The following is a 26,434-nucleotide window of genomic DNA, read 5'->3' as shown; positions in this document are numbered from 1 at the left end:
TTTATAGTTACATATTTTATACGGAAACTGAATAAAATTTGTAATAAATAGTCATTTATACAGTAACAAAAATAATATAATTAATATTAATAATAATATAAAATAATATAATAATAAAATTAATAAAACCTCTATAAAGATTTTAAGTAAATTGGTAAAACCAAAATAAGCGAGGGATTGGTTCAAGGTTTCACAAAGAGAACATTATGCAAGTATCTGCATGGGTAAAACGAATGAATTAATATTAAAGATATCTATTTTAACTCATCTTCCAAATTATGTTATTAAATAGATCCAATGAGAAATGGTGGAGGGGGTAGAAATAACATATTCTAATTTTATAATTACAATTATTTCTAACAAACAAGTGGTGTGTAAAATTTGAATGTATTATTATTAGTAGTATAGTTATAAAACAAATCCCATAGGACAAGGGCACATAACTATAAACATAGTTGTATGTTTGTTGTAAACATTTTGTATGTTGACAATAAAATCTGAGTAATCAAATAAAATTCCATCATTATTACTCCCTCAACTGTCTTACAGTAATAGATTCCTTTAACAATTATTTTAAAAAATCCTATTCCTATTCAAACTGGTCCAATTGTTACAAATGAAAATATATATATATATTATTGGAAATAAAAATTGTGTTAAGACCATGCATGGACTGTAAAGTTAAGACCCCAGGATAAATCAATTTTTGTAAAGATGACGGCCTTTTTCCGTAAATATAACCTTTGACCCAATTTTTGATCCAATTGGATCAGCGGTCCAGCGGAAATTGTCACAACTTGAGAAATGATTGACAGACATTTTTAACGAATCATGAGAACGGGAAAAAGACGAGAGGCGGGAACTTTAGCAGCGAACACTGGGCGGAGTCTGCCGTCCATCTTTAATGTACTGGACAGAAGGGACTGTCGAGCTGAAAACATTACCAAATTTGAAATAAGTAATTGGCGGATATATTGGTCGTGGCTGTCACATAGAGATACTGACGCATTTGAAAAAGGTATACGCCGAATGTGCATTCAATTTAAGAGTTGAAATCCCCCACAATTTCTATTGGAAAAACTATATGTGTGTGCTAGCAGAGCGTTAGCCGTCAGCGCTGCTCGACATCACAACAACAGCAGCTTAATCCACGTTAACTGCATAAATAAGCAGTATACGGTCTATATATACTGACAGGGTGACATTTTATCAGTGCAGATGAGATATGGCGATGAAATGCTGCAGATCTAACACGTTAGCATCAGCTTGGCTAGTGCTCAGTGATCAGAGGCTGCGTAAACACTGGTTGTGTTGGCGTAACGGTATACGTGATCTAAACCATGGGAAGGATCAATTAAAATTCTTGATATTTTCTCTTATTCTGGAGGATTGGAAAGTTACGCAAATAAATTGCGTGTATTTGTTGACCCGGAAAGCACTTGAGTAAAGCATAACTTTGAAGTTATTAATCGTTTTCGGGATTCAGACAAATAGTGTAACGTCAATGAGCAGGATGTGTTGATATCATTTTCTATTGAGATGTGATTTATCTGTCAGGAGCTGTAGAAACGCTTTCCATCTGCTTCACACTGAATGCTGTGCAAGTTAACAGTCTCTCTAATGTGCTTGCAGTGACAGAAGGCATGAAGACAGTATCATAGCGAAGCCATGGCTGATAAGAGAAAACTTCAAGGTAAGACATTATGATGTGGAAAAATCGAATGTAATTTTCTCTCTACTCTAGCCTGCCATAACTGCTTGTACACAGCAGTTTCTGTTCAGAGATTTTTCTAAATCATCAAATAATCTCATGATTTATGCATAACCATATGCTTTACACAACCAGGTGAAATAGATCGATGTTTGAAAAAAGTTGCTGAAGGTGTCGAACAGTTTGAAGACATTTGGAAAAAGGTGAGACGTTAACATCACAACAACTAATGCTTAATCCAAGTAAATGAATAAGCGAACGGAATCACGCACCTGTTGTCATATTTTACATCTTATTAATTAATTCAATTTTATACTCAGCTTCACAATGCAGCCAATGCCAACCAGAAGGAAAAATATGAGGCTGATCTCAAAAAAGAGATTAAAAAGCTTCAGGTAAGAATGTGCTCATCTGACATTTAGTTTATTTTAAGGCTTTCTGGAATGGTGTGAAAATCCACAAGCGGAATAATAGAGATGCATTCCTTGCTGTTGGACTAGATATTAGCACTCTTGGAACACAAACAATTTAGAGAAGCAGAAGAAACCGTTGAATAAGAGTAATTATTGTACACTTGCTTTAGAACCCAGGGAAAATATGTGTTCTCAATCAGTATAATTGTTCTCACCTGTTTTTCTTTTTAGCGACTAAGAGATCAGATTAAGACATGGGTGGCATCCAATGAGATCAAAGACAAACGGCAGCTAGTGGAGAACCGCAAGCTTATTGAAACGGTAAAAGCACATTGTCGGATTCCTCATGGCTCTTTTATTTTAACACTCTTGTCACAGTTCCCAAAATTTCTTTTATACTTTTGATAAAAAATATGAATGCATTGTTAAGACGTTTAAATTAATTTTTAGGAAATATTTTTCCCAAGTCTGATCCGGCAAGCTTGAAGCCCTTAACCTGACTCTGTCTCTTTCTCCTCAGCAAATGGAGCGCTTTAAGGTGGTTGAAAGAGAAACAAAGACAAAGGCCTACTCTAAAGAGGGGCTGGGCTTGGCTCAGAAAGTAGACCCAGCACAGAAAGAGAAGGAGGAAACGGAACAGTGGCTCACGGTACCAGAGGGCTCACAAATAACAGTGGGGGGGTTGAAAAACTTTTAACAGGATGTAAGTAGTGCAGTAATAACATGATTTCTCTCTCTCACAGAACACAATAGACACTTTGAACATGCAGGTGGACCAGTTTGAGAGTGAAGTTGAGTCCCTCTCTGTTCAAACGCGAAAGAAGAAAGGAGACAAGGAGGTCAACATTTCTTTTTTTTATTTCCCCTCCTTTCTTTTGACCACTTTTCTAATTTATTATAGCTTGATTCATTTTTTAGCCTTCCTTCTATTTTGCAAACACTCAACATATTCTCGTATTGTTCTTTTCTGTTGTTTGTGTTTGCCTTCAGAAACAGGATCGAATTGAGGAGCTAAAGAGGTTAATCGAGAGACACAGGTACCATATTCGTATGTTAGAGACCATCTTGAGGATGCTGGATAATGATTCAATCCAGGTTGAAGCTATCCACAAGATTAAAGATGATGTGGAATACTACATTGACTCTTCACAAGACCCAGATTTTGAAGAGAATGAGTTCCTCTATGATGATCTGGACTTGGAAGATATACGTAAGTCTGTGTGTTTTTAAGAAGGGTGTGTGGACAATTGCGTTATTTTAAATGAAATGGCTAGTTGTTGACCTACTGAACAAGATAGTCACATTTACAAATATCTCTTTCTCTCTAGCGGCAGCCTTGATGGCGACATCTCCTCAGGGCCAGATGGAAGATGAAATGTTCCTTCAGTCCAGCAGCACACCGACCTCCACCACTTCCTCTTCCCCCATCCCTCCATCTCCTGCTACAGGCACAATGGTAAACTGCTTTCTTTTATTCCGCCTCATGTCTCTGTCTAGTCTGCAAAGTATCTCCATCATTCATAATCACTCCATTAATCATGCTCTCTTAGCCACAGAATTGATTGTCTTACTATATATTGTATCTGAATGTTTTGCTCAGGAGATTTCAGAGGATAAGAGAGGTCGATCAACAGACAGTGAAGTCAGTCAGGTAAGACTGCAGTATCTGTTAAAGGTTTACACTCACATGTTGTTTTAAACCTGTATGACTTTATTACAGTGAATGGGGACTGAAACTTTCACTATTAAAGTAATTGTACGGGCACTTAATATAATATGTATTTAACACACAAGTTGTAAAGACCACTTTTATGGTTATTTTCTTCCTTTTTGAAGCTTAAAATGTCCATTACATTTGCATTGAACAGAGTGACCAGAATGTTTTCAGAATGTTCTTGTTTTGTGTTTCAGAATCATACAGATTTGGAACAACATGAGGAAATGACAGAAATGTCATTTTGGGTGAACTATCCCTTTAAATTGCACGCATGCTTAATAAAAAAAAGATATTTGTGTTTCTAACCTCGTGGCTTTCTTGCTCCGCTCAGTCTCCTGTGAAGAACGGAAACCCATCTCTCTCGTCCTTTTCTTCATCTGCCTCCTCTGGCTCCTCCTCCTCCTCCTCTTCGCTGGTTTCCATGGCTACTGTTGTCGGGGCCTGCACAGCGGTCTCTGGGGGCAGCAACCTGCTGGGAAGCTTTAGCAGCGCAGTGCAGCAGCATTCTTCTCAGTCTCAACAGCAAGCACAGGTCAAACTCTCCTCAACATCTGCACCCTCAAACAACACACCTAGCCCACCTAGCCACCCCACGCTACCTGCCTCCACTACTTCCTCTCTGCCCAGTTCCAGCACATCTGGCTCAGTTACCTCCAATTCCCAGTCCCAGGTTTCAACAGTTCCTGGGGTCGAGGGCTCTAGACTGGGTTTGGGCCTGGGGAAAGGGGGTGTGACGGTCACCAGCAGCAGTAGTGTGGCTCAGATGCCGGGTCTGGGCATGGCAGGCATGTCTGGTTCTCACAGCACCATGGCAGGGCTTCTCTCAGGCTCTACCCCTGCCCCCTATGCCCAGGCAGCTGCAGGCGGAACAGTAGGTAGTGCTTCCAGTGGTCCAGTGGGGAGCGGCAGTGGTAGTTCTGGCATATCTGTACCGAGCGGAGGTGCAGGAGGTGCAAGCACAGGCGCGACCAGTAATGGTACGGGTACAGGGGCAAGTATGGGCTTGCTAGGGTCCAGTCCGGGTCATGGAGCCCTTACCGGAGGGATTTTGAACCTGGTACCGGGACAGACGGCTCTCCACGGGTCTGCGCAGGTACCCGTAAGCCCAGTGGGCACAACACCTGCAGGAGGAACTGGAGAGAGCCTATTGGGTGGGAATGGAAGCAGTTCTGTGTCGAGTGGAGGAGTAGGGACAAACGTAGCGCCTGCAAGACCTCCCAGTGGCCTCAAACAAAACGGAGCAACCAGTGAGTGCTTTTGAGTCTGGCCAACAAATGTATCTTTATATAGGCCAACAAATTTTTTTTTTTTTTTTTTACTTGTTCAGTAATGATGATAATATATTTTTTTGTAATTTATTAATAATAATAATAATAATAAAAAATACTAATAAAAAATTATAGTTATATTTTATTATTAATCTCTTAATTGTTTATCATTGTTATTTTTTTTTTAGTTTATAATAATTATTTACCTTTTTCTTGTTTTTATTATTTTAATTTATTGGTTTATTTTTAATTTATAATTTTTAAAATGTAATTTATTCATTATTATTATTATTATTATTATTATTATTATTTATCTTTAATTGTTTGTTTTTTTAATGTAGTATTTTATTTTTCTTCATACAGGTTACAGTGCTGTGGTTGCAGATAACACACCAGACTCCTCACTCAGCAGTGCCAGCCAATCACAAAACAGCCATTCCACGTCCTCAAGCTCATCAACCAATCAAACGTAAGTATACATCCACATATCTTTGAATTGTAACTAATAACAGTAAAATGATTGATTGTCACTGTCTTTCTCTCTCCTACTTTCTCTGTATTATAGTCTGGATAATGGCCCCAGTTTATTGAGTTCTATCACTCTACCCCCCTCCTCCCCATCACCTGCTTTCACTGACAGCACACCTGGTGGTGGGAGTCTGCTAAATGGCCCACACTCCTACACACCAAACACAGAAGCCATCAAGGTGTGTTTTTTCATCCTGGCTAGACTACATTCAGTCTGTCAGTGGTGCAGAACTGACACACCTTAGCTTAAAGTTTCTCAAAAGTCACCCCCATCAAATACAGTAAAATCAGCTTCCCATAGATTGAAAATGTGCTTTTTAATTTAAAATGTAATTCCATTTTGTCTTCCACAGGCTCCTGAACCACCAAGCTCTCTAAAAGCTATGGCAGAGCGAGCTGCACTAGGATTGGCACTGGATGTAGAAATCGCACCCTTAGGTACCTTGCACGCTGTGCACCTAACTAATCACTGGAAATAGTTGCTCATTTTAGCCTATTTGACTGAGATGCATTGTTGTACGTTGTGCAGCCAACTATTACGCCTCAGCATCCTTCATTATACCAAGCTTATGAGAAAAATGACTCAACAACACACAGAACACCCTGTCTAACTGCTCAGCTGCAGTTAGTGTGCAAGATTAGACGTTACGTAAGGTACAGAGCTGGTATAATCACAAACACTAAAAATGTCTTTCCTTTAGAGCTGTTCTCAACATCCTCAGCTCCACCTGGACCCACAACGGCCCCTCAGCCAGCTGTTTCAGAGGTCAACCTGCCGCCATCTTTAGGGGCGTGTCCGCTAGGCCCCACCCCCCTCACTAAAGAGCAGCTTTACCAGCAGGCAATGCAGGAGTCAGCATGGACACACATGCCTCACCCATCCGATTCAGAGAGAATCAGGTACACATGCTGCTTGCTGGTCTAAACGTAGATTGAAGAGCCCATATTATGCCTTTTTTACAAAGTCTTGATTTTGTTTTTGTGGTCTACTTCAATAGGTTTTCATGCTTGGATGTTTAAAAAAAAAAAACATAATTTTTTACATATTTTACATTGTTGCTGCTAGGGACGCACAATATATCTGCCACCATATCGTTATCGGCCCAGCAAGAAAACTTGGCCGATATATTAAAGCTGATAAATAAAGGATTATTTCCTTTAGCTGTTATATACAGGGCTTGACATTAAAGGAACACTCCACCGTTTTTTCATATTAAACTATGTTATTCCCTTAACTAAGACGAGTTGATACATACCTCTCTCGTCTCAGTGCGTGCACTCAATCGCTCTGGCGCGTGGCGACACTTTGATAGCACTTAGCTTAGCCCAGTTCATTCATTAGGGACCAAACAGAGATGAAGTTAGAAGCGACCAAACACCTCCACGTTTTCCCTATTTAAATACAGTTACACGACCAAGTATGGTGACACAAAATAAAACGTGGCACTTTTCTAAGCGGGTAAAAAGGATAAGTATAATGTATGGCGGAATAGCACTTGGGAGCACTTCGACTCGGCGCAGTAAAAAGTCACGTTGGTTCTAATGACAGAAGTGAGAGGATTTTTCAGGCGTGACTCTTTACTGCGCTGAGTCGAAGTGCTCCCCAGTGCTATGGGAGACTGAATTGGGTGACAGTACAGTGTGTAACATTGAAGTTTGGGTTGTAGCTCATTGTCTACGTTACTGTGATTGTAAATAAGTGTAATTTGTGTTTTAACAATGTTTAGCTCATGAGTTATTGATCTGGGAAGTTTGAATCTGTGATAGCTATATATAACTCCTTGAATTAAGCACTGACCGCATTTCTTTACATTTGAGTCCAAGTTCAAAAACTATGAAACACTCTATTAACGTACAGAGCTCTGAAACACTGCCAGCGGGACATTAAACAGGAGGTGTCTGTCCGAGCTCACAACACAGGTTTTGCCCTTTGGGGGTTCCATACATTTCAGCCGTGGCGTGTAGCGCAGTCACTCCTACTAGCCACTTTGGCTGGTTGAATTTTATACATGTATATAGGCCTATACACATTTCTTTTGTGGTCTTTTAAAAAGGCATCTGAAATAGTATAATATTTATAGGTATAATAGTTCCACTTTAAAGGTAGTGACAAAGTATTTTCTATCAATGTCAAGCTATTCCAAAACACAGCAGCTACTCAAGCTGAAGATGTAGGCCTAACATGACATAAATCTCTCTTCCCCCCCCCCCCCTATCTGTAGGCAGTACCTGATGAGAAACCCCTGTCCTACACCGCCATTCCACCACCAGGTGCCCCCACATCATTCGGACTCTATTGAGTTCTACCAGAGATTGTCTACTGAAACACTCTTCTTCATATTCTACTACCTGGAGGTTTGCATTTATTACTTTTTATATGCATGTCTGTTGGATGTTGCAGTCTTCCAACTCTTTTTCTTGGTCGTATTTTTTTCCTTAGGGCACAAAGGCACAGTACCTGTCGGCCAAAGCACTGAAGAAGCAATCGTGGAGGTTCCACACCAAATACATGATGTGGTTCCAACGGCACGAGGAACCCAAGACCATCACTGATGAATTTGAACAGGTACTAACCCAACACTGTTCTCATGCTCATCACTGAAGATAAACATGGCAAACTGAGTTTAAATTTCTAATGCTCAATGTAGATTTGCCACAATACCAGTTTCAGTAGTTGATACCAATACCAGTGAAAGTGAAAAATGAAAAAAAAAATTGTTTATACTCACATTAAGGCTACAAGCCATCTTTTTTTTTTACTTTTTTTTTTAAGTAGATATTTTTTAAATAAATGTACACTTGATCAAGAGTTAAAATGTTTTTTAACCAAGGCTGCATTTATTTGATCAAAATTATTGTATATAAAATATACAATTATTATATAAAATATTGTGAAAGATTACTTATTCTATTTGAATATATTTTCAAATAAAAAAATGTCTGTGGTGGCAATTCTTTGAATAAAAATTTCGAAAGAACAGCATTTATTTCAAACAAATATTTTGTAACATTATAAATGTCTTGCGGTTGAGTTTAAGTTCATGCATCATTGCTGAATAAATTATTTCTTTAAAAGTCTTATGTAATATTTACAATAATATTTATTTGGTTTATTATATCCCTAGTTCCTGTGATGTATTGCATTAATAATATGCTTTTACTTCGTTTGGAGACCTTGAACTTGCTGTTTTAATGAATATTATTTTTCTGTCTGTAGGGCACGTACATTTACTTTGACTATGAAAAGTGGGGCCAGAGAAAAAAGGAAGGATTTACGTTTGAGTACAGATACCTGGAAGACAGAGACCTGCAGTGATTGAAGGAGGACGAGACGGAGAGAGAGCGATTGCTACGACAGAGAAAACGCTGCTGTTGACATTCCGAGATGAACTCCATGTCGTGGTTAAAGTTGGATGTGAAGTTGGCCTTTTTCTTTAAAAGAGAGAGAGAGTAGGGGGTCGAGTGCCTGTTTACATGCAAACATTTGAACCTCCTTTAACGGAGTCTTTTATCCCCGTCATTTCTGTTCTAACTGAAACCCCCCACCTAGCCAAGTGACAGAAATTAAAGGAAACGATTTGGTTTAGGATGCCACAGACAAAACATTTTGCTCGTAGTTTGTGTTTGGTGGAGTGCTGCATTAGCAAGTCTTATCCTTTTAGATGACATATACTGACTATGGTGTATCTGCACTATGCGAGAACCCGAGTTTAATGCATTCATTGGTTGTTCTTAGTTCATTGAGCCCCTCTGGGAGTGTTTAGGCACTGTGACTTTGCCTTGCGAGATAACGTGTCGACCATTAAATTGCTATGCAATTGAATTCCTCTCGACCTCCCTACCTTTATCATTACCTAAATGTGGTTTTGCTTGACCGCAAAAAAGTTGGCGTTGATAGGGTAATGTTCTGTAGCATCTATCTTACATATGTTCACAAGCAAGGTGGGTTGACGTTGTCAGCCTTCAAAGTGGCGTGTGATTATTTGTCTGTTAAACATGGCATGAGTGATCTCACTTCAGAAATATCTAATAAAAAGACAAAGATTAAAATATGTACAAGTTAAAAACCTTATTTTTCTTTATTTCAGTGTCCTTTAGGTTGTCCATGGCTGAATATTTTTGTTGTGTGGAAGTGTGCATGTAAAGTAAAACAAAACCCTTCCCCAAATTTCCTGTTATTTTTGAAGTCACATCTTGAATTTATTCTCACATACTCTGCTGGACAGTTTCCCTTATTAAAAATAAAAATAAATCATTGTTCCGTTACTCCATTTATCAGGCAAAGCTTTTTGAAACACCCCACATTGTGAAACAATCCCATGCGACTTTCCATTCATTTCAGTTTCCTCTTGTTTGGGGAGAACAACGGACTTGACCAACACACAAACTGATATAAATGTGATGAGATGGAAAAGTATTTTTGATGCACAGGGCAGCTGATTGCATTTGTCTATTTCTCTCCAATAAGAAAACAAACACCATCATCCTTGTCTTTTTGACATGGACAGGACAGCATGCGATTGTGATGTCGCTTCGTAGGTTGAGAGGAAACAAAAAAAAAAAACAGAGTTGTAAACTTTCAATAAAATACTTTTGTGATGCAGTTCTTGTTCTTGTCTCCATTAACAGGTGGCTGGACCTCATACACCGTCTTCATGTAAATAATAAAATACATCCAGCAGTTGCACATCAGGTTCTAATCACTGTATCAGGGTTTATTAAGGAAAAAACTATTCTGTTTCTTAGCCACCATATTACATGGCTCCTTACCAAATACATACTTAAATGGCCATTAAATATTATTGCGTTTCAGTTTTATGTGAGAAAACAACTAGGGCTGTCACGATAACTACTTTTTGTTGTGCGATATATTGCACCAAAATTAATTGCGATAAACGATATTATTGTAATTTTCAGACCATTTTATGCCACTGATTACATAATGACAATATGACAATATAATAGCATAATAATGCAAGTACACCCTTTCAAAGAACGTTTTATTCTTCAGAATATTTAGACATTGGAATCGGAATGTGAAAAAATGTATCAAGTGCAAGGTAACAAGAACTAGATCAAAACAAAGTAACATGTTTAACAAAGTCAGTTTAGACTTTTAAAGGTGAACTAAGTAACTTTTTTACCTTAACTGAACAGCTTCGGAGTCATTGGAATGGTTACATTACTTATTTTGGGTTGAATGGTGGTCGTTTCGCACCCCCCTGGTGCCCGTGAGCGGAAAATACGCACTTGCAACTTTGAGCCGGATATCAGATATTGCAACTTTGAGCGTGATATCAGGTCTCGCGATGTAAACAATTGCTTTAAGGCCAAAAGAAATCTGCTAAAATGCTGTCATTATTGCGCTCCCTCACGCTGTTTGAACCCGAATGAAGAAGACGTTTTAAAGAATGTCCCATCTGCTTTGATGTCGTTGATCTACTAGCCTCTGGTGTCCGAGAATCGCCTATGAGTTTTTACAACAGTGTTGTCAAATATCTATTCCGAAGCTGTGGGGGGAGCTCTAGAGAGAAACCTGCGAGCAAAAAGCGAGAATGCAGCGAAGAAATCCCGAAGTTACTGAGCCCCGCTTTAAAGTGTCTCACACAAAGGCACAGGTACATCAACAGGCCATTTCTGCTGCCAGATCAGTTTTTTAATTGTTAGGCAGATTCCGAGAAAGGAACACCAACATGTTTACCTTGTGGGGCTTAAGACAGGATCTTTCTGGGGTAACAATGTTACCAGCTGTGCTGAACATTCTTTCTGAGCTAGTGCTTGTTGCACAAATGCACAAGTATTTTTGTGCTAACTTGGCTATTAGGGGAAATCTTCTATGGTTATCACGCCACCACATCAAGGGATCAAATGATGCATCAACTGCTTCTTCCTGGAGGAACTTGGTCAGCTCCGCATCAGCTTGCACTCTTTTTGGAACCGATGCCCGAGTCTGGTGACTTGTAAGTTGGGTTCTTCTGTTCTGGAGAAGGTCACACAGCCTCTTCTTCTTGGTTGCTGGAGATTCAGATTCAGATCCTTCATTTCCTCCTGCAGCTTTAACGCAGTTCTCACCACTGGCACATTCTCCTTTTCCTTCTTCCTCGTTCATGTCTAGTAGTTCTTGCACAAGATTTTCTTTGACATCATCCAAGACCTCCGCATCCTCCATGGTACCACTATACCTCTGATCCAAGATGGTGGCCTTTGTCAGAAGGTTTTGGATTTCAGATGGGCTGTTTCTCTTTCAATACCCTGCACATGTTTGCCTTTATGCTTGCTGTCAGTGCAGTGTCATTGGGGTCTGGTGATAAAAGTTCGCCTTTAAAAGTTCCAACACAGGCTTTACTGAGGACACAGTGACATATTTTTCCCCTGAGAGGACATCCGTGAAATCAGCCACTAGCTTCATTGCTGCATTAATGGATTCCAACACAGAAACATCCTGCCAGGTTGGGTTGAAGTGGCCATGTTTTCGATCTTCAACCAGGGCACATCTCTTGTTGCTCTAGCACCCTCTCTATCATTTTTTGCATGGTACCCCATCGTGTGGCGACATCCTGTGGAAAATATACATTGGTTTCAGTCTGTGCCAGCTCAGGTTGACAAGATTCCTATGGAAGTAGGAACTATATGGGACTATAAGAAGTCCCATGGCACACGCTGTGTGATCCTTGTCACTGTCCAGTCCATGGGAAACAGCCAAATGGAGGTTGTGTCCAAAGCAATTGAGCCATGGCCAGCCAAGATTAGGAGAGGCGGTATTAACATTAAGTGACATGACATCTGACGCACAGAAGCCAATGGCACATGTCACTATACGTATTGGCACATCCGGTGGCACATCCGGTCTTCATTGGCATGTGCCAGTGGATAGTGGCATGTGTCACTGACATTATTGGCATGTGACATCGCGACACACTGACATGACACCGAGTCGCGGAACATGTCACCGTGTTGCGACCACAGATCTATATAATGTCATTCTATATAGATCAGTGGTTGCGACACCTCCAGTCGTGACTGACAGATTAATGGAACACAGCCTACTGACATAATTGTGGCACAAAATCCTAAATAAATAGCCTAATTTTGTGATATTTAAAATATCAATTAAACGAATTAAAGTGCATTAATATTTTTTCAAACGTGTGGTTTGTGTCACGTCTGTATTTGATTGGTATGTGCCACTGAATGTTTTGTAATACCAGTGCTACTTTATGTTGTTTATCTCGCAAAGTCACAAACTGCCCATTCCTCAGGTCTCTCTTCTTTAGCCAGCTCAGGTTGACAAGATTCCTATGGAAGTAGGAACTATATGGGACTATAAGAAGTCCCATGGCACACGCTGTGTGATCCTTGTCACTGTCCAGTCCATGGGAAACAGCCAAATGGAGGTTGTGTCCAAAGCAATTGAGCCATGGCCAGCCAAGATTAGGAGAGGCGGTATTAACATTAAGTGACATGACATCTGACGCACAGAAGCCAATGGCACATGTCACTATACGTATTGGCACATCCGGTGGCACATCCGGTCTTCATTGGCATGTGCCAGTGCCAGTTTTGTAATACCAGTGCTATTTTATGTTGTTTATCTCGCAAAGTCACAAACTGCCCATTCCTCAGGTCTCTCTTCTTTAGCCAGCTCAGGTTGACAAGATTCCTATGGAAGTAGGAACTATATGGGACTATAAGAAGTCCCATGGCACACGCTGTGTGATCCTTGTCACTGTCCAGTCCATGGGAAACAGCCAAATGGAGGTTGTTGTGTCCAAAGCAATTGAGCCATTGGCTTCTGTGCATCAGATGTCATGTCACTTAATGTTAAAACTGCTACTGCATTTGTCACTACGAATAACGTATTAACAGTCGCGTCCGTTACTGTAAACCTTTATTTTTGCGTGATGCTGCACAGACGCACGCCAGTAGGTGTCAGTATAAGTGTGTAACACTGGCCAGCGCAAGATTCTCATCTGTGGCTTTAATATTTCAAGTACCAAAAAGTGTAAAAAAATTTATTATTAAAAATCATTTGTTTGTTAGGCTATGTATCTGAAAAGGAGTATACCGAGCTACTAGCAATATTCTTTATTTATACAAGTGCAAAAAAGTGCTCAGTGCATTTTAAAAATTCAACAAACGTTCGGTCCTTGATCAGTAGGCTATCTTTAACATTTCAAAAATAATTTTTTGGAATTATTCAATAAATAAAATGTACAAATTAACTATGTGCATATGTTACATAATCTACATTATACTCCGGCAGACAGCTGCAGGTGTCACTACAGGAGCTGCCACAACATAAAGAGACATGTCAGTTCTCTTACGAGTTCTCGTACTGCGTAAGTCTTACGCTAGGGGAAAATCTCTTTTCCGCGAGATACTGAAGCCAAAAATTATCCTTAATTTTGAAATAATGTAAAACGCGTTGTGGCAGCATGCAGACACAGGCGAGACCTGCGGCAACTGCAGCAGCCAATCGACAAGGCCCTATCGTGACGTCAGCTCCAATGGGGGCGCTTCGCGCCTAATACGTCACGTCCCGCCGAGACGGGCGTGGCCTAGGGCTATAAATGTAGCTTCGAGAGGCTGGCTCACTGATTTTTCATCTCTTCAGCGGAGCTCACGCATCGCTGGATCCTGAGAGAAGAAGCCGCGCCGTTGAGAAAGCCTTTCACCGGGACGAGCCTTGCATCTGGAGTCGCTGGCAGCGCCGCCTTCAGCTGCCGTTCCTGCGAGCTACTGCCGATGGCGACTCTGAGGACTCGCCTGGCAGTCTTCCACGAGACTGCACTCCCCGCTGTGATGCTGCGCCGTAAAAAGCGCCGTGCTCAGCGGGTCCCTGAGCCTCCTCCCACCGAGAAAAGCTCGCCGGTTCGCCCGCCAGCTTCGCCGCCTGCTTCGCCTGAGTCTCTCACCCCCGGACAGTGGCCGCCGTTGGCCGGCGCTTCCGCTGGAGATGACGAAGAAGAAGCGGTAGTTATCGAGGAGGACAGCTGTTCTATCCTGGCTGAGCTGACGCGTCTGCTCACACAGGCCACAGAGAGCCTCGGCCTCGAGTGGTCAGCGCCCAACGAGCCTGCACGCAACCGGCTGGATGGTTGTTTCCTGCAGGGGGACCGCGTTTCGACGCCTTCAGAACCCGCCCCGTTTCTTCCTGAGCTTCATGAAGAACTCGCAAAGTCTTGGAGCGCCCCCTTCTCGGCCAGGTTACGTACTTCTGCCTCAGCAGCATTCTCCGTGGTGGACGGTGCTAAAGGCAGAGGATACCTCGCTCTTCCTCTGGTGGAAGAGGCAGTAGCAGCCCATCTTTGCCCGCCTTCTGCTGGACGGCGCGCTAAGACGGCGCTACCATCAAAAGCCTGCCGCGCTACATCAGCCCTGCACAGTCGCGCTTATACGCCGCTGGACAGGCCGCTTCAGCGCTGCACACTATGGCCACACTCCAGAAATTTCCAGGCCAACCTTCTCCGAAAACTGGACGAGGAAGGCGTGGAAGCTATCAGCGTGCCGGATCTGAGGAGTGCTACTGATCTCGCACTCCGCGCTACAAAATCCGCTGCACAGGCCATAGGGCGGAACATGGCCTCTCTCACCGTTGCTGAGAGACACCTTTGGCTGACGCTCTCTGAGATGCCGGACTCGGAGCGCTCTGCGTTCCTCGACGCCCCCATCTCTTCTGCTGGCCTCTTTGGATCGTCCGTCAAAGATTTCGCGGACAGATTCGCTGAGGTACAAAAGACGTCGCAGGCCATGAAGCACTTTCTGCCGAAGCGCTCTAGCTCCGCAACGGGCCGCTCTAAGCAGCCGTCTGCTCGCAGCTCGCAGCCGCAGCCTCTGCCCCCTGCCACCGCCTCACAGCGTCGACAGGCCCGGGACCCGAGACCGCGCTCTCGCTCTGCCGGCCGTCGCCCCCCTCTGCGTGGGCCCCGGCCGAAGATTGAGATAAAGCCCGAGGCCTCAAAGTCTTCCTAGCCCGCCTAGGAAAGCGACGGTGTTCAAGTCCCGCTACGGCCGGACTTCCACCAAAACTTCTCGCTCGTTCAGTTCCATTACATGCGACTGTTCCAGTGTATTCTGCAGTAAACAAGTCGGTTACACTGCCCGCTTGCCTGCACACAAACGCCGTTTTTACGGCGACCCAGATAAATCCCATAAAGAGTATATTTTCTGTTGTTCCGGCCACGGCCGATGGTGTTATGACTGTAGTAAAAATGCCCACTGCCCAGTGCCCATGCATTCCTACACACAGACACAGCCCGCCCCACAGGGCTCACGCACATAAAATCGACTCATGTCGATTGCGCACTAAATGTAGTGAACGTGCCCACGTCCCAGTGCCCACAAACACTACACACTGCATGTCTCTCGGTTTCTGTAAAAACGAAACCAACACACATACAGTCGGCTCAGACCGACGGTGTTTTCAGTGCAAATGTGCCCGCTGTCTCGCGCCCACATTCACTCACAGACATGACGAATCCTACGGTTTTCCTCCCGCTCGCCATCTCTCAGCTACCCACCGTGAGAGAGTCGAGCGCGGGCGGACTGCCCGCTGTTATCAGCGCACCCCCCGCCTCGAACGCTGCAAGTGCGGTGTCTATATTACAGCATACCAAAGCTCTCCGACCGCCACTATGTCACGGTCAGAGCCCAGATTTCATTCAACCCCTAGCTATCCATGCAAATGCGTGGGCAAAGCTTCCCGGGGTATCAGAATGGGTGCTAAACATTATAGAAAGAGGCTATTCGCTACAGTTCGCTCGACGCCGAACGGTTCAGAATGCTCACGACCAAGAAAATCCTCTCGCATGTTCGCCAGGGGGACTGGTTTGTGTCAATAGATCTGAAAGACGCTTATTTCCAAATACAAATAGCGTCACGTCACAGGCGATTTTTGAGATTCGCCTTCGAGGGCCAGGCATATCAATACACAGTCCTACCGTTTGGCCTGTCCCTAGCACCCCGTACATTCACGATGTGAATGGACGCAGCCCTCGCTCCCCTGAAACTTCGGGGAATGCGAGTTTTGAACTACTTGGACGATTGGCTGGTTCTAGCTCAGTCACACTCAGAGCTCATAGAACACAGAACCATTTTACTCGAGCATCTCGAGAATCTGGGTCTCGAAGTCAATTGGGCGAAAAGTTCACTGTCTCCCAGTCAGAGAATATCTTTTCTGGGCACAGAACTGGACTCGCTGTCCATGACAGCGTGACTGTCGCCGCAGCACAGACTGGTTATTCAGCGCATGACGGAAACCTTCCGCCGCGGAGCTATTAGTCCCGCTCAAAAAGTTTCAAAGGATGCTGGGTCTCATGGCCGCAGCATCAGCAGTTCTTCAGCTGGGTCTGCTTCGCATGCGCCCGCTGCAGTTCTGGCTACAAGCACGAGTACCGCGCCGAGCGTGGACTTCCGGTCTTTTTCGCCTCAAGGTCGATCAAAAATGCATCTCAGCACTGATACCTTGGAGAGCGACCGACTGGTACCAGTCAGGTGTAAGCCTGGGGACTTCCTCGAGTGTGAAGGTGGTGTCTACGGATGCCTCCACATCGGGATGGGGAGCGCTGCTCGAGGGCAGACCGTTCTTCGGCCAGTGGTCAGAACGGGAAAAGCTTCTGCACATAAACTGCCTGGAAATGATGGCAGTCGACAACGCGCTGAGGCGCTTTCGTCCCCGAATAGCAGGGCACCACGTCTTGGTCCGCTCGGACAACATGTCAGTGGTAGCATACATAAATCGCCAGGGAGGCATCACATCCCGAAACCTTTACAGATTAACGTCTGGCCCCGCTGCCCGCTCTATGCTTTTCAATAGATATCAAACACTTGTCTTTCAAAACAGTGTTTCTTCTGGCTCTCGCTTCAGTAAAGCGCATAGGGGACTTACAAGCGCTCTCAGTGAGCGCGACATGTATGGAGTTTGGGCCAAATGACTCGAAAGTCATACTCAAACCGAGGCACGGGTACGTTCCTAAATCCCTCAACACACCGTTCAGGGCTCAGGTGATTTCCCTGTCTGCCCTGCCGGTCTCTAACGAGGAAAAGGACGCCAGCTTCCTTTGTCCGGTCAGGGCATTAAGGGCTTACGTGTCTCGCACGTCTGTTTTCAGACAGACAGAGCAGCTCTTTGTTTCACTCTACGGACGTCTCTAGAGAGAACCGAGGTTACGTTAGTAACCGAGTACGTTTTAGTGACACAGGCCAACTGGCATGTGCCAGTGGATATTGGCATGTGTCACTAAAACGTGAGATGTGCCAATGGATTGCGTCATATGCCACTTGCATAACAATTTGCTTTATGCTGTCAAAAAATATGATTTATAACATCGCTAAGTTAATGTGTAGCCTACAACATACATAAAAGCCACAGATGAGAATCTTGCGCTGTACACTCACTTATACTGACACCTACTGGCGTACGTCTGTGCAGCATCACGCAAAAATAAAGGTTTACAGTAACGGACGCGAATACGTTATTCGTAGTGACAAATGATAGATTTATTTCGTGTCTTTCCTAGAATGGGCAGTTTGTGACTTTGCGAGATAAACAACATAAAGTAGCACTGGTATTACAAAACAGTGGCACATACCAATCAAATACAGACGTGACACAAACCACACGTTTGAAAAAATATTAATGCACTTTAATTCGTTTAATTGATATTTTAAATATCACAAAATTAGGCTATTTATTTAGGATTTTGTGCCACAATTATGTCAGTAGGCTGTGTTCCATTAATCTGTCAGTCACGACTGGAGGTGTCGCAACCACTGATCTATATAGAATGACATTATATAGATCTGTGGTCGCAACACGGTGACATGTTCCGCTACTCGGTGTCATGTCAGTGTGTCGCGATGTCACATGCCAATAATGTCAGTGACACATGCCAATCCACTGGCACATGCCAATGAAGACCGGATGTGCCACCGGATGTGCCAATACGTATAGTGACATGTGCCATTGGCTTCTGTGCATCAGATGTCATGTCACTTAATGTTAAAACTGCTACTGGAAGATTACGTACTGCAGCCACAATGTTAGCACGGTTGTCTGCAGTTATACTGACTGCAGAGTCCATTCAGCAGTTATGCCTATGTAGTTTATGGTCAAGCTCATATAAGGCGTTATATTTGAGCTTGACCACATTACAGATCTGTAGTGGCAGAGTAAAAGGAGATGTCTTATTATCTCCTTCAGAATGTCGTCTTTTACTTTATTGTACAAGGATGGAATGGCAGTTTGGGAGATGTAGCCTACGTTTTCTTTTGGCAATTCGTACCGTTTGTCAAAAGTTAGCAGCATATTTTTCAACCGTGTTTAATGGCTGCATCTCTTTGGCCATATAGCGATATTTACGCTATCCGTGAGTGTGTGCCATTTCGAGCTGTCACGTTTATATTTGCACTGTCTGGAAAAGGCACCTATAACAGATAACTGTCTGGTCTGGAAGACCCCTAATCCTAACCCCTCCCCCACAACTAATCCTAACCTACCAATACTAGGGGGGTAATAATAATTCGGCAGGGGTCGAAATTCGGCACGACACCGGAGCTGAAGATTGCGGCTTTGAAACCAAGTCCATTTGGACTTGTTCTTCCTAACTGGCTGTAGATGTCACGGAACAGAACACTTTAAGGTTTACGCCTTCTCTTCACCTGTCGGTGTTCTGTCCGCTCTGTGTGTGTGTGGAGACGCTGCCTGAGCCCCGCCTCCGTCAGCTTTCGAGAGAGCAGACAAGATCGACTAAAATGTTGGTGACATTCAATTTTATGTAAAAATGAATAATCATTATTTTTAATTATAAAAAATGTTCAGCCGCAATATATCGCGGCACCAAAAATGATCGCGCTCATTAACATTTATTGTGCGATAAGTCGATATTGACTATCGCGACAGGCTAATGACTAATAAGAGATGTTAATAAAGCAAAAAAAAAAATCATGATTATTTACATTTTTTCATATTCAAAAATTAGTAGAGCACCACTTCCAGTCAACTCATCTCAAATGCGCTTCTCACATAAAAACAAGACATTTTTCAAATGACATTGTGTTGGTCTACTATTATGTAAGAGTTGACACTGAAAATGTAACTAAATTCAAATGTATTTCATAAACATGAAATGTTACATAACAGGATTGACAGGTCGCTTAAGATAAATGTGACACCAGAATTTCTTTCAATATACAATTTTGTTAGTTTAAACTACTTGTACACCCAGCATTTACTTGCATTACAAAAAATTGACAGAGCCTTTTGACATTAAACATTTATTTTGAAAATTAAGTATTCAGATATTAATTCATGACATACCAAAACGTTATGTGATTGCAGAAATGTACATGGGGAAGACGGGTCTCCTCTAATAGGAAAGAGATTGAAACGCTTGCATATTCAAGCCTGTTTTATGCAAACATACTAAACTAAATGAAATTCTCTTGGGAAGCGTTTCAAACCATTTTATATGTAATACAAGTTTCCTCAGGGAAAGAAAATGCATCGCACACACACAAAAAAAAAAAAAAAAACCCAGCTGGCTTTGAACTAAAATGAAAAAGGACTAGTGACAATGTTGGTACAACTAGATGAGCAACTTTATTTAATCAAAATGTTGGCCAAAGACAAAAAAAAAAAATGCTTAAAACAACTTGCATTTACTTTTGTGATTTATTTACAGCTCACAATTCCTTTGTACACATTAAAAAAAGATAAATGAACAAAAATCTAAATGTACACCAGAACATGTTGCTCTTCATATCCTCTGCACAGAAAGATCTCCAGTCACATGTCCTTGTGCTGTCCTGAGTGGGTGTGGTGTCGGGGTATAAATTAGCGGTTGAAGTGTGAATCCGTCCTCGGCTGTCGATATTTGTGGTTTCCTCCGTCTAATGCACAGCCTCACACCTTGTCCTCCTTCTCACGCTTGATTTTGAGGAACTCTGCCATGTTGGAGAAATATTTCTGATTGGCTTCACCCACCTTCTTTTCTGCAGCCTGCGGGTTCACAATCTCGAGCCCCTGAGAGACAGCAGACAGCGAACAGATCAATCAACCAAACCACAGCTGTCCGTCAGTGTTTCAGCAAGTGAACAACACGGAAACTGCAACTCTGTGCGAGAACAATTTAAATGCGAAGGATGTAACAACTTCTAGACGTGTGATTCCCACGTGTTTGTGTACCTGTAAAGGAGTGAAGGCCACACTTGAGCTGGTTCCAGATGATCGGTCTCTGACAGTGGACTTGCCACCGTACGTCATGCTCTGCTTTTGCAGTGTCCGCTGCAAAAACAAAACATTTACAAATAAATGTATCGAACGCATTAAACAACTGGAAAAAAATAATGTTCAAAATTCTGGGGTCAGTTTTTAAAAGACATCAATATTTTTCTTTAGCAAGGACATTAAATTGATGGAAAGAGACAGCAAACAATTTTATGTTACAAAAGAGCTATATTTCAAATAAATGCTGTTCTTTTGAACTTTCTATTCATCAAAGAACAATGAAATTTTTTTTACAGTTTCCACAAAAATATCATGCAGCACAACTGTTTTCAACATTGATAACAATAATAAAAGTTTCTTGAGCACCAAATCAGCATATCAGAATGATTTCTGAAGGATCATGTGACAGTAAAATTGAATTCAGCGTTTTTACTGTATTTTTGATCAAATAAAGTCTTTTAATTAAATTATTATTTTTTAAATCTTACTGGCCCCAAATTTTTGAACGGTAGTGTATAGAAATACATTTAAGATTTTAAGTTACATTAAAAAAAAATGACTTTTGAATTAGAATTTATTTCTTACAATTTTGAGATTTATGTTACAGTAAGCAGACATACCTGTAAGGATTTGGATATTCTGGCCTTGGTGGAGTCATTGACCTGAGCTTGCCTGACCCTGCCACTGCCAGACTTTCCCAGCTGACCGAGACTGAAGCCCAGATCCTCCTGATAAGCATCATCCTCGATCTTACAGGCAGAGAGACAGAAAGTTTGTAATAAACCGTTTTGAAATTTCATGGATTAATTAACAGTTATTAATACAAATCCAAAATACTAATGGACCAATATTGACAGAAATCAACTAACCTCTGCAAATGTCATTCTGTTGGCATGTTTCCTGATTTCTGTCAGACCCAGCCTCTCTTTCATTTTACGATACCTGAGCGAATGTAAAAACAGAAAAATATTGCAATGCAAAATCTCAATGTTCCTCTGAGAATTTTTTTTTTATGAAATCACATTTTCTTGGCACCACAGGGACCCATCATTCCCACCCGTTATGACCCTCACCTTCTTCCTCCTCTCTTCTTCCTCTGTCCATCCAGGGGAGCTGGAAGAGGCTTCACCTGCTTGACTGGAGGGGGCTCCTGCCATTTATCAAACTTTCGCTCGATCTCTTCCTTCAGATCATAGCCAACCTGCACACAAACAAACACACAAGTTAATCAAGAGAAGGTAATATAGTACTTCTAAACATTTTCTTACAGCAAAGATGGTCTAACTTTAACATCTGACATGAGTTAACTGTACAGTGATGCAGACAATACGTGCTTTTACATTCTGATTACAATCAGCTTAAAAGTCCAATCCGAATGAAAATGCTCCATGTAAAGACCTAAATCGGAACAAAAATGCCCAAACTGATTGAAATTCCAATCAGTTTGAAAGGGGTGGGATAAACCTGTTCTGATCCGTTCAATAATTCATGTAAACACTTGATCGGATTGAAAAACGAAACTGCGCATGTGCAATGTAAATATGGCCTAAGGGTGCATTACGCACAGAATGAGCTGATGTTGTTGTTGAATATAGTAAATGACTGTCTTGTCAATCTAAAATTCCCCTCATTGGTGAAGTAGTGCAGGACAACGTTGTACCACAAGCGCTTGCTTTGGACTCTCATCTGCAGACACCTTGTTTTGGGAAAGGGAGTTTTTACTGCTTGACTAATACAAGTATCATGGCAAAAAGCTTTGTGTGCTCGTTGTCTCCTAATTAGGACCTGAAATGGCTAAATGTTAAGTCTGCTTTTTAAAATAAAGAAAAGGAGGATGGTTAGTATGCGACAACAGTAGGAATCTCTGTGCACATCAACCCGATCACTTTATTTAGCATTCATGCAAACACTATGTTCGGATTCAACAATCGTAATGATTTCCATATAAAACGTGGCTACTGATGCGATCGCTGACCTTGCCAACAGTACTCTCGTGAAAACTGTCCACACGAGAAGCCAGAGTGCATTTAGCTGCAACCAGACGAGCTGCTTTTCTCCTCAGATCCTGGAAACATAGAAAAATGGAATCAAATAAAAGAAATGAAAAATAATTAAGTGAAAGCAAAAAGGTTGATGCTCACTGGAGGCAGAGACTGCACTACATCACAGTGGTAGATGTAGCCTGTGTGGGGCAGCAGGGACGTGCTGCTGAATCCAGACAGTGTCCTCCGCTGGGCTCCCAGCAACATCAGATTACACGCAGGCATCTTGGACAGGTTAGTCAGCCCACCAGCAACACCTGTAATGAGTGCATGTGGCCAGAAACAGATCAGAAATAGAAGGGATGAAAAGCGGTACATTGATTGCGATCAAGCATAAGCATCTTAAATGAATAGTTCTCCCCCCAAAAAACTAAAATAACATTCTTTACAATTAACTTTCTTTGTCCAAGAAGGTTTAGAACAACATGTAATGACAATTGTTATTTTTGGGTGAACTATGCACTTTATTCAGCAGCCTCCAACCTCTTGTTCTCACCCATGATTTTGGCAGCAGTTGAAGCTCCAACAATAATGGAAAGATTTGGAGCAATAAATGACATCCTGGATTCCACATATTCATAGATCCTGTGTTTTGATTGGTTGAGCTCAAGGGCCATGTCACACGCTTCCTCCAATCGCTGGAGCTCATCATCACCAAGCATCGTTCTGCAAACATCCAATATTTTAATCCGAAAATTAGCAAAATTACACTACCTATCAAAGGTTTGGGGTTGATCATTTTTTTTAAATGTTCTTGAAAGAAGTCTCTGATGCTTATCATGGCTGCAATTATTTACTTGGCATCTTCGCTTTCTTTTTCGCAAAGTATGATTTTGCTTCACTTTAGCTATGATGAAAGAGACAAACTTTTGCATTGCATGCTTGGTAGCGGAGCAATGAAGGGAGGGGTGTGTTTGTTTAGGCTGATTTCAAATATCAACAGTTTCTCTCGGAAATCGCTTACTGCACAAGAAAAGTGCCAAGAAAAATGTCAATGCAAAATTTGAAATAAAACTTATGAATTGGTCAAAAACCTTTTACAGTCATATTTAAAGAATGAATATACAATCTAAAAAAAATAAATCTTGTTTTTTTTGTACTTTAATTTTAAAATAATTACAAAGAAAATGTTATTAATCAATTTCTTTCTTTCGTTCTACCACAAACCTCAGACAAAGTCATTATGATTCTTCCCCTTTCAAATTTGTTTTGCTAATTGTCAAGAAAAATTTATATTAGTAATATTAATATATATAGTAAATAAATATTGCAATGCTTATGGCTGCAATTATTTGATCAAAATACAGTAAAACAGTAATATTATGAAATAATTGTAAAGTAACTTCTATTTGAATTTGTATTTTAAAGGCGTGATGAACTGAGAAATCAAATTTTCCTTGAGCTTTTGACATAAGAGGTCATCATACTATAAGAATATCCTGTAAGTTTCAGAACTGAAAACTTCCCTGTTAGTCCAGTAAAAGCTTTTATTGACACCAGGCACAGCGAACGACAGGTTTTCAAAGTGGGGATCTATGACAAAAGGTATCAAACACCGCCTCCGCAGAAGATCAACACTGCCTGTTTAGCCCTGCCCACGGACTCGCACATTACATGAACCTCATTATAATATGCAAAACTTATCCAATCATAGCAGTGGGCGTTTACTTCCAAGTCTTCAATGTGGCACGCCCATAAAAACCAAGCGTTTCAGGAGCTAGGCTCAAAACCAGGGTAGAAAAGAGCCTATTACTTATTCATTTTGATGTTTTTTAATGTAAAAACCAAGCGAACGTCATAAGTTGACCTCAGACAACAATATACATTTTTTTTTTAAAAGCCACTTCATGGCCCCTTTAAGATGAAATTTATTCCTGTGATGGCAAAGCTGAATTTTCAGTAGTCTTCAGTGTCACAAGATCCTTCAGCTATGCTGATTGGTGCTTAAGAAAAAAAAATTCTTACCCCAGCTTTTAAACGTTAGCAAATATCTACAATAAAAATAAATAAATAAAAAATAATAATTGTATTATCTTCCTCTAATCATACTGAATCAATCTATCCACTCACCCTTGTGTGGTTGAGGCAGTGACACTGACCACCATGATAGTAGCATTGGTCAAGATCTGCTGGAGGGTCTCGTTGTTTTTGCACTTCTCTAGATTGTTGCCCAGCTCCTGAACACACACAAACACATGAACTTATTGTTATAACACACACGTGAACTCAGATTTAAAGGCAAAACACAGATCAGAGGACATAACTAATATGATGGCTTTTTTTTTTTGCATGAACAAATGCTTGAGACTAACAGGTTTCTACCTTAACAGTTCTGATATAATCTAGTGCATTTGGCACCAGGGACTCCAGTTCAGGAAACCTTTTGGAGTACTTGTCACGAACAAACTTGTGAATAATATCTGGGGAGAAAATAAAGAGGAAGCGGTGTTATCGTGCTGGAAAATTGTTACGAATCCTGTAATTTAACATTAAAGGAAGATATTGCAGATTAAAAATAGTAAACTCACTAAGTTCATTATCTATTTCCACGGTCAGATTGTTGGCGGAGACAATGAGTCTGTACTCTGGGTCTGCTTCGACAGGTCCAGATACTGAAGAGAATGGAAAGACGTTAAATATGTCAAATCAATATCAATATTAGGCACGTTTCGTAAAGTAGAAGGACGTTGCTTACCTTCCGAATTCTTTTTTTGATTTCCAACATATTGACCGACTTTTTCCATGATTTCAGCGAACTGAGGAAAGTCAAGAAGTTTGCATTAAGTTAGTGTACCGCTTAAGCGAGAATCCAGTTATAGATAAAGATGATTAAACACAAAAACTCACTGGCTTGCTGTGTCTTAGTTTTGCTATGGATGTGACACTCTCCGTCCCACTGTAATCCACCTCCATCTCCTCGGGTATGTCCTCCAGACCTCCAGTTTGTCTCTCGCTGGGTTCCCCATCACTCTCACCCTCTTCTTCACCGGGGTACTGCCCGTCCTCTTCTTCTCTTGCCTCCTCCAAGTCGGCAAGCAGCTCGTCTGCCAAAGACATCTACGAATAAAGCGAGAAAATAAACACCAATTATGATAATAAACACTAGTTTTTAATGAACGAGGTCTTTATAATAACTTTCAGGGTCAAATGAGCTCCAACTTACATTTTCAGAGCGTCCCCTCTTCTCACTTTAAGAAACAAGATTATGAGCTAACATGCAACGACTTACTAACGCACAACACCAAACAACGCGCTGAAGTCGCAGGTTAAATGCGTCACATGTTTTACAGCAAAGGCTTCTGGGAAATGTGTTAAGGAACGCTTTTATGGCATTTTCCACGATTAAGGTATCAAATAGACCCTGAAAATCTTAGAAAATGTAGCTTTTTTTTTTTAAATGAAAGGAATAAATATAATATAAATATTTTACATAAATATTGTAACCCTGACAGCAACATCTGAGACATCTAACATAAATACACTTTAAACCCCTAATCTATTTTCTTGAATCAAATCAATTTTCTAGAAA

At 41.5% G+C, this 26,434-nt stretch overlaps 2 protein-coding genes across 5 annotated transcripts; one reads left to right on the top strand and one right to left on the bottom strand.

Moving 5' to 3' along the window:
* Positions 1–869: 869 nt before the first annotated feature.
* On the top strand, positions 870–9,689 carry cnot3a (CCR4-NOT transcription complex, subunit 3a). Of its 4 annotated transcripts, none has more exons than XM_084385217.1 (19): positions 870–1,018; positions 1,633–1,693; positions 1,847–1,914; positions 2,032–2,106; positions 2,356–2,445; positions 2,645–2,773; positions 2,868–2,963; positions 3,121–3,334; positions 3,453–3,580; positions 3,725–3,775; positions 4,036–4,086; positions 4,173–5,088; positions 5,473–5,578; positions 5,675–5,816; positions 5,991–6,075; positions 6,339–6,537; positions 7,860–7,992; positions 8,078–8,203; positions 8,855–9,689. In XM_084385217.1, exons 2-19 carry the CDS (start codon positions 1,669–1,671, stop codon positions 8,951–8,953), a joined length of 2,733 nt encoding a protein of 910 aa, XP_084241343.1. In that variant the 5' UTR covers positions 870–1,018; positions 1,633–1,668; the 3' UTR covers positions 8,954–9,689. The 4 variants fall into 4 exon arrangements, with proteins under 4 accessions (XP_084241343.1, XP_084241342.1, XP_084241345.1 ...); XM_084385216.1 differs by having other exon boundaries at positions 3,115–3,334; XM_084385219.1 differs by lacking the exon at positions 4,036–4,086.
* Positions 9,690–20,217: 10,528 nt separating this feature from the next.
* Positions 20,218–26,206, bottom strand: prpf31 (PRP31 pre-mRNA processing factor 31 homolog (yeast)). The gene is made up of 14 exons (XM_084385220.1): positions 26,069–26,206; positions 25,753–25,962; positions 25,601–25,661; positions 25,434–25,517; positions 25,228–25,325; positions 24,976–25,082; positions 23,402–23,571; positions 23,005–23,162; positions 22,839–22,928; positions 21,937–22,064; positions 21,733–21,805; positions 21,484–21,612; positions 20,822–20,920; positions 20,218–20,659 (listed from the first exon to the last, which is right to left on the bottom strand). The coding sequence occupies exons 2-14, from the start codon at positions 25,960–25,962 to the stop codon at positions 20,540–20,542; spliced, it is 1,527 nt and encodes a 508-aa protein (XP_084241346.1). The 5' UTR covers positions 26,069–26,206; the 3' UTR covers positions 20,218–20,539.
* Between the last annotated feature and the right edge of the window lie 228 nt (positions 26,207–26,434).

Source organism: Rutilus rutilus, assembly GCF_951802725.1.
Source record: "Rutilus rutilus genome assembly, chromosome: 17".
NCBI lineage: Eukaryota > Metazoa > Chordata > Actinopteri > Cypriniformes > Leuciscidae > Rutilus > Rutilus rutilus.
Note: the sequence above shows the minus strand (reverse complement) of the source record. Positions and strands in the feature narration are given on the sequence as shown.